Source organism: Misgurnus anguillicaudatus, chromosome 8 (assembly GCF_027580225.2).
Source record: "Misgurnus anguillicaudatus chromosome 8, ASM2758022v2, whole genome shotgun sequence".
Classification (NCBI taxonomy): Eukaryota; Metazoa; Chordata; class Actinopteri; order Cypriniformes; family Cobitidae; genus Misgurnus; species Misgurnus anguillicaudatus.
In genome coordinates this window covers 44,463,223-44,484,016 of record NC_073344.2, presented here as the reverse complement: position 1 = coordinate 44,484,016, position 20,794 = coordinate 44,463,223, and the positions used below count along the sequence as shown (strand labels likewise).

The 20,794-nt window shown below is 40.0% G+C and overlaps 1 protein-coding gene and 1 long non-coding RNA gene across 2 annotated transcripts; one reads left to right on the top strand and one right to left on the bottom strand.

Moving 5' to 3' along the window:
- The first annotated feature begins 1,607 nt into the window (after positions 1-1,607).
- On the top strand, positions 1,608-19,156 carry LOC141365930 (uncharacterized). Its single transcript, XM_073870945.1, has 14 exons — positions 1,608-2,141; positions 2,325-2,467; positions 2,558-2,665; positions 3,264-3,459; positions 3,532-3,623; positions 6,240-6,292; positions 6,401-6,440; positions 6,670-6,743; positions 6,829-6,921; positions 17,244-17,557; positions 17,685-17,863; positions 18,075-18,247; positions 18,432-18,646; positions 18,731-19,156. Exons 1-14 carry the CDS (start codon positions 1,832-1,834, stop codon positions 18,964-18,966), a joined length of 2,226 nt encoding a protein of 741 aa, XP_073727046.1. The 5' UTR covers positions 1,608-1,831; the 3' UTR covers positions 18,967-19,156.
- On the bottom strand, positions 18,284-20,594 carry LOC141365931 (uncharacterized). Its single transcript, XR_012370899.1, has 3 exons — positions 19,971-20,594; positions 19,410-19,628; positions 18,284-19,309 (listed from the first exon to the last, which is right to left on the bottom strand). It is a non-coding gene; the product is annotated as an uncharacterized lncRNA (long non-coding RNA).
- Between the last annotated feature and the right edge of the window lie 200 nt (positions 20,595-20,794).

Genomic DNA, 20,794 nt, shown 5'->3' with positions numbered 1-20,794 from the left:
AACTAACAGATACAATAGGGGTCTTCGCCCATTCTGGGCTTGACCCCTAATAATAAGAAAACTAACAATCCCAATAGGGGTCTCGCCCATTCTGGGCTTGACCCCTAAAAAGAAAACTAACAGATACAATAGGGGTCTTCGCCCATTCTGGGCTTGACCCAAAACTAACAGATACAATAGGGGTCTTCGCCCATTCTGGGCTTGACCCCTAATAATAATAAGAAAACTAACAAATACAATAGGGGTCTTCGCCCCTTCAGGGCTTGACCCCTAATAATTTTTATAAAAAGACAACTAACGGATACAATAGGGGTCTTCGCCCATTCTGGGCTTGACCCCTAATAAGAAAAAAAGAAAACTAACAGATACAATAGGGGTCTTCGCCCATTCTGGGCTTGACCCCTAATAAGAAAACTAACAAATACAATATAATAAATATAGCTGCAAGCAGCAATACCGGGGTCAAGCCAAAACCAGTATGTGGCGCAATGACAAAATTGTGCATGCAGCATTAGGTCATGAATGTGTTACATCTAGTTAGTTTTATGACTATACACTTTAATTTAGTGAAGAAACAGTTGTATGGCCATAGGGCTGGCTTGATATCAAAGGTTTTGTTCAATTATAAGGCCATCTAGTGGTACAAGCATACCATTTTTTTGTGTGGCCTCAGAATGTGCTCATACATCAGTGTATCAAAGCGGGTTTGAGATAGAGACTCCAAATTTGCTGTGGAGACTTTTTGGACAGTCCTTTATAAGCATGCAAAATTTCATAACTTTCCTATCTACGCTGCTATGGGCTGCCATAGACCGCAATGGCGGAAGAAGAAGCAGAGGAAAACTAACGGATACAATAGGGGTCTTCGCCCATTCTGGGCTTGACCGCTAAAAAGAAAACTAACGGATACAATAGGGGTCTTCGCCCATTCTGGGCTTGACCCCTAAATATAGCTGCAATCAGCAATTACCGGGGTCAAGCCAAAAAGGGCAAGTTGAGTTCAGATGAGCAGTTTAACCTGTTAGCTAGCACTTCTATTTTTGAGCATTTTCTGAAAAACGACAACTCCAAACTAAAACATCTGCAGCTCTTAAACCCTATGGTCTATATTCATAATTCTGGTCTTGTTTGAAACTAGACACTTGACATATTGTTGCCTAATAGTCATAACAACTGAGAGTAGTAAAGAAACAGAGTAAAACAAGGAAAATATACATTAAATGACTTCCGTTTTTCTTTAAATACCATTCACTTAGCAAAAAAGGTATGAAATGGTCATGTAACACCTGGAGATACCATATAGGTGAACTGAATGTCTGACCATGCTGTGATTCAAATTTGAGAATGATACTGCAAAAAATTTTGTTTCTGTGAGCTTTTATTTAAAAAAAGTCCAGGCGTCCTTTCAGAAAAAGTGCACTTGGAAACTCCAAATATACACATGATAACAAAATGACATGATTATCAAAAGAAAATGAGTCAGGACTACATATTACATTATGTATATCAATTCAGAACTTCTCTGCCAACCAAAGCACATAGAAAAAAATATGGTGGCCGGGAAGTGCGAAACAAAACAGCAAAACCCAAATTATAACAACAAATTAAAAACACAAAGGCAAATCTAAAAACAAAATAACAATTCAGAAAACACAACGCATAATCAGAAATCAAAACAACAAGTCAGAAACTTCAACGACAGATCTGAAAACAAAATAACAAACCTGAAAACAAAATAACAAACCAGAAAACACAAAAACATGCCAGAAAGCAAATTTACAAGTCAAAAAATCACAACAGCAAATCCGAACAACTGGAAAAGGTAGGTACAATGTGTGGATTGGTTACTGCTGATTGGACGACAAGTCTGTCAATCAAAACACTGCGGAAGGTCAGGACAACAGGAAGTGACATCATTTTACACGTGCGAGGAACCGACCGTGTTATGATCGTGTTGCCTGTACGAGCAGTCTGGTATCGCGTTGTGACAGCCTGCACAACAGAATACATTATGTATTGCCCTTACTGTGGCTTCAGATTTGACACTTTGCCAACTTATTGCAGCTCATGTGGAAAAAATCTTAAGGTTTTCAAAGAGACACAACAGAAAACGTGTGCCCCCATGTCATCGGACGTTGCAGGTATTATTATAAACTAGCGTTAGCTTAGCTATTGTTTTGTATTTAAAAGAACACAAAATATTGTAATATATAGCTTAGTGCAATAAGTAGCGTGTGACTGATAGCTCAGCTTAAATACAAATCGTTGGTGAAGCAAGTAACGTTGAGGTATAAACAGGGTTGATTTTTGTCTCTTGTATACAGTAGTTAAAGCAGACGTGGGCACAACACCAACGCCCACCTTAAATCAGTTTTTGGAGTACCGACAACTGAAGTCTAAAGAAAGAACTAATTTTTCAATTTCCAAGAAAGGAGGATCAAGCAAACATGAGCAGAAGAAAGTTCAGGTAACGTTACAGTATACTTTACAAGTGGGTGTTTAGCTATGAATTTTGAATTGCACATTTCCTACAGTGATATTGTTTGAATTCTTACAGATTAATATTGGTATAATGTGTCTTCAGAGTGGTGCCTTAAAACCACTACGGGGGAAAACACTCCCCCTGTTCACAGACCCACAAATAACTGCAAACGATCTCCTTAAGGCCCGGGTATACTTTTTTTCCGCGTCCGGCTCGCGCGCGAACGCGTCCGCGCAGCTTTTCGAGTATACTCCCCGCGGCTACACGCGGATGGCCGCGTTCGACACTATACGCAATACAAATGATTTCTTATTCAAATTATTAGTCTAACAGGCTGTCAGGGCAGCACTGATTTGGCGACATTTACAGTACATTAAAACATTAGGATAGGTGAAGAAAAGTAACTGATCCACCATTGCAAACACAGTTTAGAACAAACAACCAGACAACAAAGAACAGGAATCAAACATTATGGTAACAAACATGCTCCACAGCTTTCTGTTCTTGGAAGAAGTAAAAGTTAAAGAAGAAAAACGATAGTGTGTGTGCAAATGCTGTCTATTTCCTTATGTATAATTGTTTATTGTGGAGTGCCCTGTCTAAATATATTCACGCGCATGCGCTGTTGTACGCGGACTGTCCGCGCACTGTCCGCGCGGTCTCAAATTTTGGGCTGCACGCGGACGGTCCGCGCGGCCGGCCGCGGAGATCTTGATGACGAAAATGACGTCATGCGGACGGCGCGCATACGCGGACGTCCCTAGTATACTTTCGGCTTTAGGATGGCAGAAAAAAATTCAAAGACTTTAACAAAGACATGGAGGAAGGACCCTACATACTTCTCTATCCAGATTTATCTGAAGTTATTAATGTTCCCGGGACACAGAGACCCTTTACACTTAAAGATTACAAATCTGAGATTGGAAAACCATATCAGAGGATAAATTTGTTTATTTGCAAAAATAATGACTTTGAAGGTTAGTTTATCACAATTTATTTATTCAATATATTTAAGCCCAATAACATAACACAGTTTCTTATGTGTGCAGCAAACCAAATTCTCAGTTCAGACTCTGACACAAACACAGAAGTTTTCATAAGAACAAGGCATACAGATGAATCCAACCTGGCTGACACAATGGTAAGATTATTAAGTCAATTCTTTTTCTTTAAAAGTCCTTTCCAACACTGTTGATGAAAGCAAAGATGAAAACAAATTCCTTAAAAAAGTATTGTATGGTATACCAGTTATATTTGTTTAGATTGGTGTGTGTGTGTGTGTGTGTGTGTGTGTGTGTGTGTGTGTGTGTGTGTGTGTGTGTGTGTGTGTGATATATATGTGACAGGTGGGAAAGTGATGAATTGTGATGCACCGGGCTTTAGTGCGAACAGTTTTAGCGAGTCATATGATCATGTTAGCGAGTCATGTGATCATGTTTAGCGAGTCATATGATCATGTTTAGTGAGTCACATGACGTTCTCTCAGCTGACTGGATGTAATGCGAGTAGTATATTAGGCCACCCCGCATTTACTATTTGAAATCTGATGGTGTGACTAACTTATCACAATAGGTGTGTTCGACTTCATGCGGCGCTGCGCAGACCGATCGGTGGCTGACTTGAAGCAGTGCATTCCGGTTAGTATTTTTGTCCGACTTCAGCTGGCGCTGCAGGCACGTGATTGTGTCATATGGTTTTTAAGTACCGCGAGAGCGGTTCGAGATCAGCCGCCTGAGTAAGCCAGCGCAGTTCGCGAAGAGGAGCTGCACGGGCTGTAATGACGACACAGCTGTTTCACGATTGGTCGGATTCACCACATGACAACAATCACGTGTATTTCGTGTTTATTTTCACGCCCTCAGTTCCACAAATGCTCACAAATCTGCATTTTTATAACAGTTAAAGCTCTTTTCATGTAGTCGCGATGTTATATTGTGTCATCTTTATCAAATAAAATGGATAAAAAACATAGACCTCACTACATTGGTATTTAAATAATATATGCTTATGTTGAACTTTATTCTTGTAAAAACAGATGCTGTAAGCCTCTTCAGTTCCACTCATGCTCATACACGGACATTCAAAACAGTATAATTCACTTTTTATGTAGTTTACATCTTACAAATCATGTTTAATGCGATTAAGCAAGCAAACGGCACGTGATCAGCCATGCCTGACGTAAATGCAGCAAACTACGGGAACCACAGCGCGTCCGACTTCACGTCTCCGTTTTCAGCTCCTCCCCGCCTACACGCGGCTAATCTCGCCGATCGGTTACATCCAGCCACAGCCGATGTCGAACACACCTATTGAACTTGGCCGGCGGTGATCTGATACGAAGCAGGGTCCGTTGTCTGCCGCTTGATCGGCATCTTCGGCTGTATATACATGGTGCGTTGAGATTCAGGTATTTAAAGCTATTTTGTCCATCTGTTTGGTGCAGCAGTTTTATGATGTGTTTAATATTGTAGTTTCTTGTTTGCGCTGTGTCCAGACAAGATGGATGGATAGCTTCATGAGTTTTGTTGAAGATCGTGTTACAAGTAAGTGTTATATTTACTAAAGTGTAAATCATTGATTTTAAGATAAATAAGGGATATGCTGATTGTGTGTTTAAGATGCATTCATTGTTTTTATAGTTGCTTACAAATATTAAAGTGTAAACCATTAATTTTAAGATAAATAAGGTACATGCTGATGATGTATTGAATATGCATTTGTTGTATTTATAGTTGTCTATGTGGAAACGTTGATTTCCGTCTTTATGGTATGAGATCAGTACAGACGTGATCAGGTATTAATTAATATTCTTAACCAGATATTATGTATTTCAAGTAATTGAATGGGTATGGGATTAATGTGATGGTTTGTTATTTTTAGGAGTAAATTGTAACCACTGTTTTCCCTATGTGTAAAACATCGATAAGTTAAGTGCGCTGCATTCAGGTTGTGTGAAACCATTTGCCTTGTATGTAAAACCACCTCCCAAATTAGTGTGTTATTGATTTATTGTTTGCTGTATACGGCGAGGCTTGTTCTTTTCTTTTGTTTCTTTGTCAGCTGGGGCTGGGAGAACACAGAGAGTAAAATATTCTGCTCGAACCTAGTCCGTGCTGTCGCCGTGAGGCTTGTACTAAGTGAGTGCGTGTATCGTGACATTACTAATAGTTTTGCAGTTTGTAGTGGGTTTATGGTTGATGTGCGGTGTAACTTTGAACTAATTACAGCACTTCTAATTATTGTATATAGCTTACTGCTGTGTGTATGTGGCTAGGCCTGTTATATCTGCTTGGGGTAGGTTATGCTATACCATCGCTAAGTCCTCTGTGTGATCCCGTTCTCAGTTGGCACCTTTTCACCCCTCGCCTTTAATGAGGTGATATTGATTTGGGGTTTTTTGGTTTGTTGTTAAGACCTAACATAGCAGCCTGCCTGACGTGTGTGCACATTTATTTGATGTCGATGTATATTGCCTCTGGAAAAAGTTAAGAACCTGTGTGATTTGATCACTCCTATGTCAAACAAAAGTATTTATACATAAACTCTATATTTCTACGACAACTGATTAAGGCATTAAAGTGTATTTCTCTTTGGAACACTGTGTCTACTCCCTCATTCATTCAGTTGAATACCTGATAGTGGGAATCCTTGGTTTATACATTGGTTCATTAATTGTGGCCCCCCTAGTGGTGATACCAGTGAGGTAGGGTTACATATATATATATATATATATAAAACATGTTTTTTTTTTCTTTAGCCAATAACACCTCAGCATTCAAGCACACCTGAAAAAACAACAGTTAACAAAACGTAAGGTCTTTTTAATATTGTAAATGCTTCATTTGTTGTGGGTCAAATCTGTGTTAAACATCATATGATTACCTCATTTTATTTTTTTATTGTTTGTGTGCTGTTTAGTGGTCTTGATGTGGTTCCACAACACAGAGGTGTAGTAGAGGTTAGTGGTAATTGGTGTTAATCTAGTAGTGTGTCTTGAGTTGTGTCTGATCCCTGGATCCTACTCTTGTGCTTCTATTGTTGTAATTTTTAATAAGGTACTGCATAGAACAGAACTAGTAATAGAAACTGCTAGCCAAAATTAAATAATAGTATCTGTCTTTTGAAAATGACACTGTAACAGTTCTATATAAAATTACAGCTGGCAATGAAACCTGTTTTTTGTTTAGATAATGCTTTCTGATTCCGAGGATGAGCGTCCAAGTACTTCAGACCATGCTGCCAGAGTGAATCTGTTTTACAGGTTTGTCGTGTTAGTGAAAAAAATATATTTTTGTACTTTGATTATGAAATGTGTACATTTTTTTGCTTGCTCTCTTTTGATGTAGAGAATATGTGGATGTGTATGCGCCTCCGACTACTCAAGAGGATGATGAGCTTGTAACCACAGCACAAAGTTTTGACCTCCCAGAACAGCTAGAGTAAGCTGCAGATAGAAGATATACACCGTGGGCACAATTATTAGGTAAGTGGTATTTTTGAGGATTACTTTTGTTATTGTACAACTACAGTGCTCTTGGTCAATTCAAAATGTTAACAAACCCTCAAACCTGAACATTTAAGTAGTAAAATTGAAATGTTGGCTTTCTTAAGAGAATATTTCTATGTACACCATTATTAGGCAACTATTAGTGTGCAGAATTATTAGGCAACTGAATGAAAAACAAAGATTTTCCCATCTCACTTGTTTTTTTTTCACTTGTTAAAGTGAAAATAATAAACAAACTCTACATTTACAAATAAACATTTCTGAAAAAAAACTCAGTGACCAATATAGCCACCCTTCTTTTCGATCACAGTCACAAGCCTTCCTTTCAAGGATTCAGTCAGTTTCTTGATCTGGTCAGAATCAACATTTTGTGCAGCCACAGCCTCCAGACACTGTTCAGAGAGATGTACTATTTGCCTTCACTGTAAATGTCCTGCTTAAGAAGGGTCCAAAAGTTCTTAAAAGGGTTTAAGTCAGGTGAAGAAAGGGGCCATGTCATTAGTTTTTCACCTTTAAGGCCTTTACTGGCCAGCCACTCAGTTGAGTACTTTGATGCATGTGCTGAAGCGTTGTCTTGCATAAAAAAGTCTTATTGAAAGATGCTGATTTTTTCCTGTACCACTGCTTGAAGAAAGTGTCTTCTAAAAATTGGCAGTAGGTCTGAGAGTTGTTTTTTATTTCTATTTTCAACCCAAAAAGGTCCAACTAGCTCATGTTTAATAATACCTATCTGTGCCTGCCTGCCTGTAGTGTAGAAGACACTTTCTTCAAGCAGTGGTACAGGAAAAAGTTTGCATCTTTCAAGAAGACTTTTTTATGCAAGACAACGCTCCATCACATGCATCAAAGTACTCCACTGCATGGCTGGCCAGTAAAGGCCTTAAAGGTGAAAAACTAATGACATGGCCCCTTCTTCACCTGACTTAAACCCTATTGAGAACATTTGATCCCTTCTTAAGCAGGACATTTACAGTGAAGGTAAACCGTACACCTCTCTGAACAGTGTCTGGGAGGCTGTGATTGCACAAAATGTTGATTCTGACCAGATCAAGAAACTGAATGGAAGGCTTGTGAAGAAGGCTGGCTATATTGGTCACTGAGTTTTTTATATATATATTAGGGCTGTCAATAGATTAAAAAAATTAATCTAGATTAATCGCATGATTTCATGAGTTAACTGCGATTAATCGCAAATTAATCGCACATTTTTATCCATTCTAAATTTACCCTAATTTAACACTTTTCAGGTTTTTAATATTCTAATCATATATACATATAGATGCTTTATGCAAATGTATGTTAACAACAGCCTGTTTACATTTTAACAGAATCACCAGCCATTGTTTTGTATATGAATTTTCCTTTCAGAAGATTTTTCTTTCTCCATTTTTGTTTGCTGCTGCATCATTTGTGACCTGTGCTGGCAAGTTGAGTCGGAATTAGCAAATTTTTAAAAAATAGTTGTTCATATTTTGACATTCTCTATTAAAACATAGAACAATGCATGATTTGTTAACAAAATATGACAGAACTACACGTGTTTGAAGTTGAAAGAGTCAAATTACCACAAACATTTCCACATCAATACATTATATTACCACATCAATACCTTAAAATCACTGGTAAAACTAATAGATTTAGCACACACAAAGCAAAAACATCATCAATGTATGTTCAACTTTTTTTCCTTTTGTTTGATTGACATTGAGACAGACTGCTTAAAATCTAAGTGATCTAATATAATGTTACACATCAGATATTTTTACCCAGCAGTTAACCAAACATTTACTTAAAACATAACAGATTATAGAGCCTACCTGCATGAATTCTTATCAAAACAGATATTTGTAAAACTGTAATTTTGTGTAGATGTCTATATATCCGGGTCGCGCACTCGCGCGTCTGTGTGCACGCGCTTCAGATATCAGTCAGTCAGCGTGAGGGGATCGCTTTTGAGTCTTGTCGCTCTTAATAACTCTTTAACATTAATCAGGTACCGAACTTTATCTCTCTTAATGACTCTTTTAAAATCAAGCAAGTCCTGCAGTCTATTTTCTAAGTCATGCATAAAAGCGAAACCAAAATGAATTGAGACGCATCTTTGTATTAGATTAAGCATTAGGAGGACGGTAACGTTACACCTCTCAGACGTATAAATAAAGATCATATCAGATGTCCAACGAGCATTTAGAGCATTGGATTTGGTAGACAATTTGCTTAATGTTCTTATTTCTATGAAAACCTTTTACTCATTTAGAGAGAGTCACATTTGTCTGCGTCTCTGTTCATTCAACTATGGGCTGGACCAAGGGTCAAACAGAAATTGCGCGTTGCGTTAATCTCCGTTAATAAAATTAGTGGCGTTAAAATGAATTTGCGTTAACGCGTTATTAACGCGTTAATTTTGACAGCCCTAATATATATATATATATTTTTTTTTTCAGAAATGTTTATTTGTAAATGTAGAGTTTATTATTCTCACTTTAACCGGTGAAAAAAAACAAGTGAGATGGGAAAATCTTTGTTTTTTATTTAGGTGCCTAATAATTCTGCACACTAATAGTTGCCTAATAATGGTATACATAGAAATATTCTCTTAAGAAAGCCAAAATTTCACTTTTACTACTTAAATGTTCAGGTTTGAGGGTTTGTTAACATTTTGAATTGACCAAGAGTACTGTAGTTGTACAATAACAAAAGTAATCCTCAAAAAAACCACTTGCCTAATAATTGTGCACACTGTGTGTGTGTGTGTGTGTGTGTGTGTGAGAGTGTGTGTGTATATAGTGTATATGTAACACACATACACGCACACACACACACACACACACATATATACATACATACATACATAGATATACACAAATACTGATTCACTCATTAAAAATGACAAAATGATAAAAATTGTGTTTAATACAGGGTCCCCGCGGGTCCTTAAAAAGTCTTAAAACGTCTTAAATAAAATTTTCGATTTTTAAGGTCTTAAAATGTCTTAAAATATGGAATTTCCACCAAGAAGGTCTTAAATTTCATGTCAGACTCATCATCCAGTGTTTCACATACATTGTTATATTTCATACATTTTCTATATGTATTTGTAGTATTATAATTGTAATATTTTAGTATTAAAACTGCTTTATTCATTGTTTCGAGCGCTCAGCGGCGCCGCTCTCGTGTGCGCGTGCTTTCTCTCTCTCATCCTGCGTCGTGTAGCACCTCACACATGGCACGTGGAGGAAGGACTTAAAAGTTGGCAGTGTTTATTCTCTCATATTTTATATATACGCGATCTACAATAATACTTTTACTTTTAAAAGCGCTTATAACACAACAAGACGAGAAGAGCAACGGTAAAGCTCTGCACTGCATGAGACACACAGGTAATGTAGCCAAAATCACCTCGTAATGTTATATCAGCTCTTAAATGTAAATATATGGTGAAATTGTCAGAAGCGTTTAGCTATAAATCAGGATTTAAGCAGTAAGTAACGTGCTTGGATTAAACACGAGGGTCGTGTTATTGGGTCGTGTTTAGTCAATATTTTTTAGTCAGTAACCCTGTTTATATACACAGGCTCTCAAGTCTCACGCATTGACCGTGAGACACTAGCATTTCAGTCAGTTCAAATGCCACACCTTGTATTTCTCACGCTGAGAAGTAAGAAATAAATTGTCCTGCTATATTCAATAAATGGACGAGGCGCATGGCAGTTCTGTTGAGTTCAGCTGCTTCCTTCGAGTTTTTTAAGTGTGCTTTCAACTTTACGCAGCGCCGCAAAACCGACACGCAGATGACATCAGGGTACCGCGAGAAATCTTGCGAAGGAGGCTGATTTCAAATCGCTCTTGCGTTACTCTGATGTCATCCACTTGTCGTTTTTTTGCAGCGCCTAATGAAGTCGTTCACACAATGCATCCTACCAGGCAATCAAAAATAAACGAGAAGTTGTTTCTGGTGATGTTATCCCGCTGCTAGCACGTTCATTACTAACATGGATTTAACAGAGTGGAAGTTGGATGAGCAAGATCCGATGAATGCGGTAGATATAACCCATTTTTAAGCATTTTGATTTTACGATTCCTGGACGAAATCATTGCCTTTGATCAAAGACAATGAAAGCTAATATTGGGGAATGAAGCCAAATTCGTGCTAAATTATTATTGATTCAGTCAAAAACTCCAACAGTGTTGCAACCAGAAGCTTTAGTTACCTGAAATTAAGAAAAGAAACGTTACTAGAGGCTTCCTGAAATATATAAAATGTAATAGAGATGCATTTCTTTATTATTGCCCTTTCATCATTAAATGTTCTGCAATACTGTATGTGTACAGTAAGCTCAAGTTAAAAGAGTACAATTCCATAATCCACTTAATGTGCTCTATTTTCATGTACTAATGTTGTACTTAAAGGTGCAGTGTGTAATTTTTAGAAGGATCTTTTGACAGAAATGCAAAATAATATACAAAACTATATTATCAGGGGTGTATAAAGACCTTTCATAAAGAACCGTTATGTTTTTATTACCTTAGAATGAGACGTTTTATCTACATACACAGAGGGTCCCCTTACATGGAAGACGCCATTTTGTGCCGCCCTGTTTCCTCAGAAGCTCTTAATGGGCAAACTTTTTTATTAAGTTGTCTCCAACAATGACATGTTTGTCCGGTGTTGGCTACTGTAGCTTCTCAAAAGCAAGGGCTGAGGTGTGAACTGAGCTGTTGGTTGCAATTTACAACCTCACCACTAGATGCCACTAAAATTTACACACTGCACCTTTAATATAGCCTACATTTTTTTTGTTCTTTAGTACATTAATATGAAATATGCTAAAATGTAATTTAAAAATGTATTTAGGTACCACTTGAAATAAATTTGAACCCATCTTTGTATGAAAGATGAGTACACGTTAACTTCAAGTGGTATACATTTTTGTAATACGAGATATGTTAAATGCATTTCAGTTCATATTAATGTAATCTCAAAATAACACTGATAATGACACTTAGATGTTTTTAAGATTATCTTAAGTACTAAAGTAGAAACTTTGTATTATGTACAAAACTATTTTGTGAAAATTGGGCACTTTAAAGGGATAGTTCAACCAAAAATAACAATACTGTCATAATTTTCTCACTCTCACGTTTTTACAAACCTGTATACATTTTTTTGTTCTAAAAAACACAAAGGAAGATATTTTGAGGAATGTTTGTAATCAAACCTTTAATGAGCCCTATTCACTTCCATAGTAGGATAAAGTATAATATGAAATTCAATGGGGTCCATTAACGGTTTGTTTACTAAACATTAGGTAAAATTAAACAAAAGCAAAAACTTGAGAATTGGGTGGGGCTGAGGGGTCACTGTTGCAAATACCCCTCTTCTGACATCTCACTCCAAACTTTTGGTAAAACTTGAGAGCTCTGATATACATGTCCGACAACAAAACAGATAATATGTAAAAATATAATTAAGTTGTGTTAAAATACAATATAACTCAATTAACCTACTTAAGTCTGTGTCATTAATGTTAATCAAACAACCCAAGACAAAGAGAAAATCCCTTCTGTAGCTCTAAAAATAATCATATTTAATTTATACAAAGACTTTACCTAATGTGCAACTTTGTTCTTTTTTATAAATGTTTGTAGTTACTAAATTTTTCTTACCCCTTTTTTGCTGATCTGAAAAATGAAAAGATCTATGCCTCAAAAACTGTAATGTGATCTGAACCATGAGTTTTGTGATCCGTCACACCCCTATTTTGTAATGTTCTGGGCTGTCCTCCATGTCTTTTTCAAAATGCTAAGAAGTGTCACGGTGTGATTTAAACACCGAATAAGGAAAGTAAAGGACGAACCCAAACGCAAAGATGTACAAAAATATAACTATGAATTTATTTACAAATAAGAACAAAAACACCCACGTGGGGGTAAAACAGAAAGTAAACCAAACACTGTGATGAACACAAACTAAACACTGGGAAACAGGAACAGATCTAGACATCAAACACATGAACAGAGTTTTCCAAACAATGCACGCACACCACACAGAGAACACGAGGGCATTATATAGACAGCACATCAATGGGGAACAGGTGAACATAATTAATCACTTAAGACACGAGTACGTAAGGGAGTAGGGTAAAAGTGACAAGACACTGGGAACACGTGTCACACATACATGATGTGAAAACACACGTGTTCCCACATAAACACAATGCTGCCATAGTCTTGCCCTCTAACATCCCACCTGGATAATAACCAGGGTCAGGCAAGACCATGACAGCCACAAAACACTGGGAACACGTGTCACACAGACATGATGTGAAACACACGTGTTCCCACGTAAACACAATGCTGCCATGGTCTTGCCCTCTAACATCCAACCTGGATCATAACCAAGGTCAGGCAAGACCATGACAGCCACAAAACACTGGGAACATGTGGAAGCCACACAACTATATGCCTCCACATGCTCCCACACAGAACATAGTACTGTCATGGTCTTGCCAGATACACTCAGACCTGAGTCTAGCACAAAAGCTCTGGCAAGCCCATGACAGTACCCCCATCTTCAAAGACGGATACAAGACGTCACAAACAAAACATTAAACACGAGGAACGAAAGACTGCACAACAGAAGACAACCACGACAACATTACCACGAACAACAAGGGTAAACAAACATATGTGACAAACGGATTGGGGTGATTTAACAAAAACAATACATGATGAAGGGGTGGAGGGGCAAAAACAGGGGGAACAAAATGTCCAGGGTGCATAAACCGAGTCCCAAAGTTCCAAGGCTGAGATGCCGAGGGGTGACGTGGTCCTGGTTGCGCGTGTGGCCGCGCATGCTTCTGCGCAGGTGGCTGCGCCGGCGGCTGACGTGTCCGCGTTTGCGCAGGCGGCTGCACCGGCGGGTGACGTGTCTCCGGCTGCACCGGCGTGCGACGAGTCTCCGGCTGCAACGGCGTGCGACGAGTCTCCGGCTGCACCGGCGTGCGACGAGTCTCCGGCTGCACCGGGGTGCGACGACTCTCCTGCTGCACCGGCGTGTGACGAGTCTCCTGCTGCACCGGCGTGTGACGAGTCTCCTGCTGCACCGGCGTGTGACGAGTCTCCGGCTGCACCGGCGTGTGACGAGTCTCCGGCTGCACCGGCGTGTGACGAGTCTCCGGCTGCACCGGCGTGTGACGAGTCTCCGGCTGCACCGGCGTGTGACGTGTCCCCGGCTGCACCGGCGGGTGACGTGTCCCCGGCTGCACCGGCGGGTGACGTGTCTCCGGCTGCACCGGCGTCTGACAAGTCTCCGACAGCGTCGGCGTGTGACGTGTCTCCGGCTGCACCGGCGTGTGACCTCTCTCCGGTTGCACCGGCGGGTGACCTCTCTCCGGCTGCGCCGGCGGGTGACGAGTCTCCGGCTGCGCCGGTTCCGAGGCCCTCTTCGTCCTCTTCCTCCTCCGTCTGGACGCAGGGAGTGACGGACAGAGACTGGCCCCCGGGAGTAGTCTCCAGCACCGGGAAGACGGGAGTCGACCTCTCCAGCCGGGTAGCCCCGGTCCTAATGCCCCTCAAGCTGGCCTGAGTCTGGCGGGATCCAGCAGGTCCGGATGGTCGCCGCCTGGCGTAAACTTCGGGTCCGCATACGAGTGGGTCATAGAATTCGCAACCCGACTCGTATGCGGGACGTGAACCCCTACCCCGTATCGCCAGGCGGCTACCGGCAAACATCTTCGCTGGGTTCTAGTTGGGTGCGTGCGTTATGTCACGGTGTGATTTAAACACCGAATAAGGAAAGTAAAGGACGAACCCAAACGCAAAGATGTACAAAAATATAACTATGAATTTATTTACAAATAAGAACAAAAACACCCACGTGGGGGTAAAACAGAAAGTAAACCAAACACTGTGATGAACACAAACTAAACACTGGGAAACAGGAACAGATCTAGACATCAAACACATGAACAGAGTTTTCCAAACAATGCACGCACACCACACAGAGAACACAAGGGCATTATATAGACAGCACATCAATGGGGAACAGGTGAACATAATTAATCACTTAAGACACGAGTACGTAAGGGAGTAGGGTAAAAGTGACAAGACACTGGGAACACGTGTCACACATACATGATGTGAAAACACACGTGTTCCCACATAAACACAATGCTGCCATAGTCTTGCCCTCTAACATCCCACCTGGATAATAACCAGGGTCAGGCAAGACCATGACAGCCACAAAACACTGGGAACACGTGTCACACAGACATGATGTGAAACACACGTGTTCCCACGTAAACACAATGCTGCCATGGTCTTGCCCTCTAACATCCAACCTGGATCATAACCAAGGTCAGGCAAGACCATGACAGCCACAAAACACTGGGAACATGTGGAAGCCACACAACTATATGCCTCCACATGCTCCCACACAGAACAGAGTACTGTCATGGTCTTGCCAGATACACTCAGACCTGAGTCTTGTACAAAAGCTCTGGCAAGCCCATGACAAGAAGGGCCAGAATTTAGAAATTAACTGAAGTACCTTAAAGGCAGATTTTTACATACACAGTCAACCATGTCAGAATTGTTAGGCGAATTAGCACTTAGTATAAAAGTTGTTTCCCTGTGATGTGTCCTCAGGCGTGCTGTGCCGTGCTATGCTTCAACACACAATTCTGTGTCGTGTCGTGCTGAACATTTTCCTGTTTTTTATGATAAAGTCTTAAATTTTTATTTTAGAGGATTTAAAAAGGTCTTAAAAGTCATTAACCCTCTAGGCGCCACGGTCGACTTTTGTCGACAAGATGTGTCACTGAATGTAACTGCCGATTTTGTCACATAGGGTGTCAAATTTCGTTCATCCCCCCCTCCACTAGATGGCAGACATGTCATACTTTATACCCGACTCAGAAAAACATCATGCTTCTATACAAACTATTAGAGCAAGAGCGCATTGAAGTGCGCAACAGCAAAGCTAGTGTGCAAGTGAGTCATTTTATCAGAGCGATAACCTCGCGAGTTTTTTCAATACATGATCATATAATGGCATCAAAAAAGCTTACCTGCAATGAAGTATTGGGTCTTATATTCGCTAACAATGATTATGAAGGGGAATATCTGCCTTCAGAAGATGCTGGTGATTCATTTAGTGACCACGATTCAGACGCGCCCCTGCTTTGCAATCGTGCGGCTGGACAAAGTGAAAGTGTAGCTAAGTTATACACCAAGCACATGATGAATCCTTTGCCCAATGTCAGTGGTGGGAATGTTACACGGGGTCGGAGAATTCATCGGGTTAGCGGGCGTGTTACAGGTGTGGGGAATGAGGCTGGAGGTAATATACGCGTCCAGTCTTTTTACCGTGCAAGCAATGTAGAGCGAGCTGCGTCTTCCCGACCGGGCCCTGGGAGTCTGTCGGGCGAGCGGACGACTTCCAGTGCTCCGTCCCGTGCACACAATCACGGCGACAGTAAAGGCAATAGTCCAAGCTGTGCAAATTCTCTCCACTCGGGGCGCATGCGAGGAAGATCTGGCCATTAGTGATGGGTCGTTCGCGAACGAGCGGCTCTAAGAGCTGATTCTTTGTAGCGAACGAGCAGAGCCGAATCTTCAGACGCATGCAAGGGAGCCGGCTCTTCTAAGGGAGCCGAGCCAGAAGAGCCGAATCTATGAAAAGAGCCGGACTGCCATCACTAAAATGTAGAGCCAGCGCTTGAGCCGAAAGAGCCGAATCAATGGAAAGAGCCGGACTGCCCATCACTACTGACCATGCGGCTCGTAGCAGGAGCAGAGGCGGAGTTACATTACACGGGGCAGAGGAGCCATTATGCATAACGTTAGTCTATCGGCGCGCAGATCAGTTTGTTTACTACCTACTATTTACCTGAGCATTCAGTATTGTGCACTATAGCATACAGAAGGTTAGGGACATTTTGGGGGGAAAGAAGTGCTGCATTTTATCATTCAAACATGTGACTTTTCATGAAAATTCAAGATGGCTGCCACATATGACGTCATAATATGCAAATTTAATGATTAAATTTAATTAAATTTTATTTCCCTCCATAAAGTGTTTCATCCTTAATATTTCTCTAATTTACAGAAAGTCTCTATCTCTTATCACGTTTAAGATATAGCCTTTTGAAAGTAACATGTCAAAATTAAATGTTTTAGGAAAAAACCTCTGGCGCCTAAAGGGTTAAATTTGCTGTTAAAAAATATGCAGATACCCTGTAATATCTTTAGGGGTGAAAGCAGTTTAACAGCTCCTGACATTATTTCGAATCTGGCTCTTGCCATTGATCGAAAGAGTGTCAGCAGATTCAACATAATGAGATTCAATGTGTGGGATGGAGCAGTCAGAGGATTTAAACGGGTATCATACTCAGAATTCAATGATATGTTTGTGAAGTTCTCGGATGATGCTGGCACGTTTGAAGAGGGACTTGATACAGGAGGACCAAGAAGGGAACTTCTCACTTTACTGATGAGCTCCCTGCAGAATCTACCCATTTTTGATGGACCTCCTTATAGCCGCTACGTGGTATACAATTCAGTTGGTATGCATTTATTTTGAATTTTTTTTTTTAAAAAGCATTACCTGTTATTGACAAATACCACCTGTGTAACAATCACAGTCTGTGACTCTAATATTCAGTGTGTGATTTGGTTTATTTTCTATGACAGCGGTTAGGGAAGATGAGCATTTCTTAGCAGGGAAGATGATTGCGGTGTCAATAGTTTATGGAGGACCAGGGCCCCATTTTCTCTCAAAAGACCTGGTAAACCACATTATAGACCAGCCCTCTTTCAGCGCTACTGTTAAAGATGTGACAGATGAGGGTATAGTGAAAGCATTGCAAGATGTATGGTAATAGACCGGTGATTAGTTGGAAGGTTTCAATTCATATAATTGAATTAATTGATGACCCTAGACATTTCAGAAGTTTAAGGGATTGCTGTATTTATTACAATAAAATCCTAAATATTTTATTTTCATTTTGAGAGAGTTTTTTAGAATGGATGACTTGTTAACATGTCTACCACATACCAACTTACTCTTGTCAATTTTCTCAGATTCAGAATGCCACTTCTCTGGAGTCACTACAAGATCTAATTTTAAAGAACAGCTCTCTGCTCCAGACTGCTGGGTGTTTTCGACTGGTGAAGAATGTTGAGGAGAAACATAAAGTTGTGGAAGAATATCTCAGGTGGTATGTGATTGACAGAAACCAGAGTGTAATCAAAAGGTAAATTATTAAAAAATAAGTCACATAAACATCACATCCTGGGCAAATGTTTATTATAAGATGTACAAAATAGCTGTAATTCAATGTTCATACAATTTTTTACCAAACAATTTAAGTTTATTGCATAAATGTCACAACTACAAGCCTCTATGTAAAACAGACTATACTCTGACTGCTTTACTAGATTTAAAGATGGACTTGCCACCCTGCAGTTTCTGACTGCACTTCAGCAGCATCCCCGTGTTTTAGCATCTTTCCTGTGCCACAATGAAAAGAAACTAACAGCCATCGATTTGGAAAACCTCTTCAAACACGAATTTAGCCCAGCAGGTAGTAACCAGAGGCAAAACGAATCCAAGACCCTTTCCTTTTGGTCAGACTATCTCCTCGACTGTGAAGGTGTGTTATTCGAAATTTAACAAACAGATGTTTTTACTGAACTTCAAAAATCTATAAGAGAAATAATCATTTTTGTGTTTGTAGAACACCAGACTGAAGTGTCACTGGAGAATCTGCTGATGTTCGCCACTGGTCTCACATCACTTCCACCAGCTGGAATAACACCACAACCATGCATTGTTTTTCTTGACACTTCACCCTTTCCAATGGCAAACACATGTGCAAACACCCTCAAGTTACCGCTCTCAGATACATACAGTAGTTTTAAATCTCACAAGGATTTTGGAATCCAGAATTCTCCAGGCTTTGGATGCTTTTAATTAACCTCAAATGTACTAGTCAGTATCAGTGTTCACAGTTTTTGAAATGTCACAGTTTTCAGTTTATGCATGGCATTAAGTTCTTAACATTATGTACCCCGTGGTTTCTAGTGTCATCTTTAAGAATTCTCGTGCTCAGAGACCTGCTGTTTCCTTCATTGTAAAATAAAGATGTAATGCTTCCTCCCAATTCTGTGGCCTCTGTAATTGATTATTTTCCATTGCAAATTCTAGATATTCCTGAATTTTTATATCCCCACATAACTGTGTTGCCAGCCTTGACTCAGGAAAAGCTCCTAAGTCCACATCATTAACTGGAAAGACACAATCCCTCGATCCAGATCTGCAAGAAGTAACATTATATGTATATAGCATATACATTTATGTATGCTTATCTTAATTACATTGGTTTAATGCATTTTACACATGTATGATTTGTGAACCTGTGTGGTAGAAGATACAGCTCATTTGGTACTCCACCAGGGCACATGGCAAGTCTAGAAGGCCTAATCCTGTGCTTATTCCACAGCTCTACACATTCATCCAAGTCTGCCTGCAGGATATGTTGAAAGCAAAATTGAAGCAGGCACTGGTGTTCATTGCTGCCATTGAAGTGTCCATCATTTCTGAGATCCCCAAAAAGGTTTATCCAGAACTGTGCCCTACAAAAAAAGTCCACATAAATCAGTCACATACAATACTGTATTCTTAATTGTAACCCTTCCAGCTAAAGTCATTTATTGTGATTTTCTGTTTTCCACATTAAATCATTCTGCATAATTTAAAGAACATTCTGTGAAAATATTCTGAATCAAATATGAAATTAATAGCTTTCAAAAATCAAACTTTTATACTCGTTTGTCTGGTTTACAGACAGGGTCACAAATTTGCATATTATGGCTAGTTGAAAGAAGTATACGAATGTACAAATTGTAATAGTATAGCATCAATCAAACAAACAATTACATTTATAGCATCAAGTTAATACTATGCTCAAGACTAACCTTGCTTTCCTTAAGATGGACCACCAAGATTCGATGCGCTGATTACTCATTGATGTACCATACATGTGACTTCTTAAACCAGAATAGTAATCTGTATGGTGATGGTGGAGAGTGCACTGTATTGCTGCTAATGTACCGTTTTCTGTTCCACAGTCCGTTCGTAATCTCATAGGAACAACACCCATGCGTTGTACACAGGAAATGAAGTTGTGTGCAATGACAGCAGGGTCGTTGTTTGTATGTCCACAAGTAAGCCACTTAACACGCCTCGAAAAACCATCAATGCAACCCGATATAGCGAAACCAAATGGTTTCAGTTTATCGTACCCATCTACATGCCATAGATAGTTCGGTCCCATGGAATGATATGTACGCCGGACAAATCTACGACGTGTTCTCTGAAATGTCCCTTGTGGGTTTAGCTCCTGCATCAATCGCATAACATCATCCCGTTTTACATGCAACTTGTGTTTCTGCTGAAGTGCCAACCACATTGTCCGGTAGCCGAATAACTGTCCTGGTCCATGTAGTTCCGCTCTTATGGCATTCCTGACATCGTGTAATGGGGAATAGTTTTTTCTTCTAAACATATTTGCTTCCTTTAGATGTGTTTTCAGACCTGCAAACTTGTCGCTTTTCGGCGACAATCGCCGTTTTCTTGGTCAATTGGGTCATTCACGTGAATCGCGTAGAACCGTAGAGTTTTTTTTTGAGGTGGTGGGGGGGGGGGTCGGGAGTCTGCCCTTTATCTGAATGCCATGCGGGCTAGAATTGCCAAACATTATTGGATAATTCTTATAATTGACACTTCTCTGGGCCAATCG

Bases quoted from the DNA above. Each gene is read 5' to 3' on its own strand.
- LOC141365930 (XM_073870945.1), top strand. From the start codon at position 1,832: ATGTGTGGATTGGTTACTGCTGATTGGACGACAAGTCTGTCAATCAAA. The intron at 2,142-2,324 runs GTATTATTATAA...TCTTGTATACAG, and splicing joins CATGTCATCGGACGTTGCAG to TAGTTAAAGCAGACGTGGGC. The intron at 6,744-6,828 runs GTTTGTCGTGTT...CTTTTGATGTAG, and splicing joins AGAGTGAATCTGTTTTACAG to AGAATATGTGGATGTGTATG.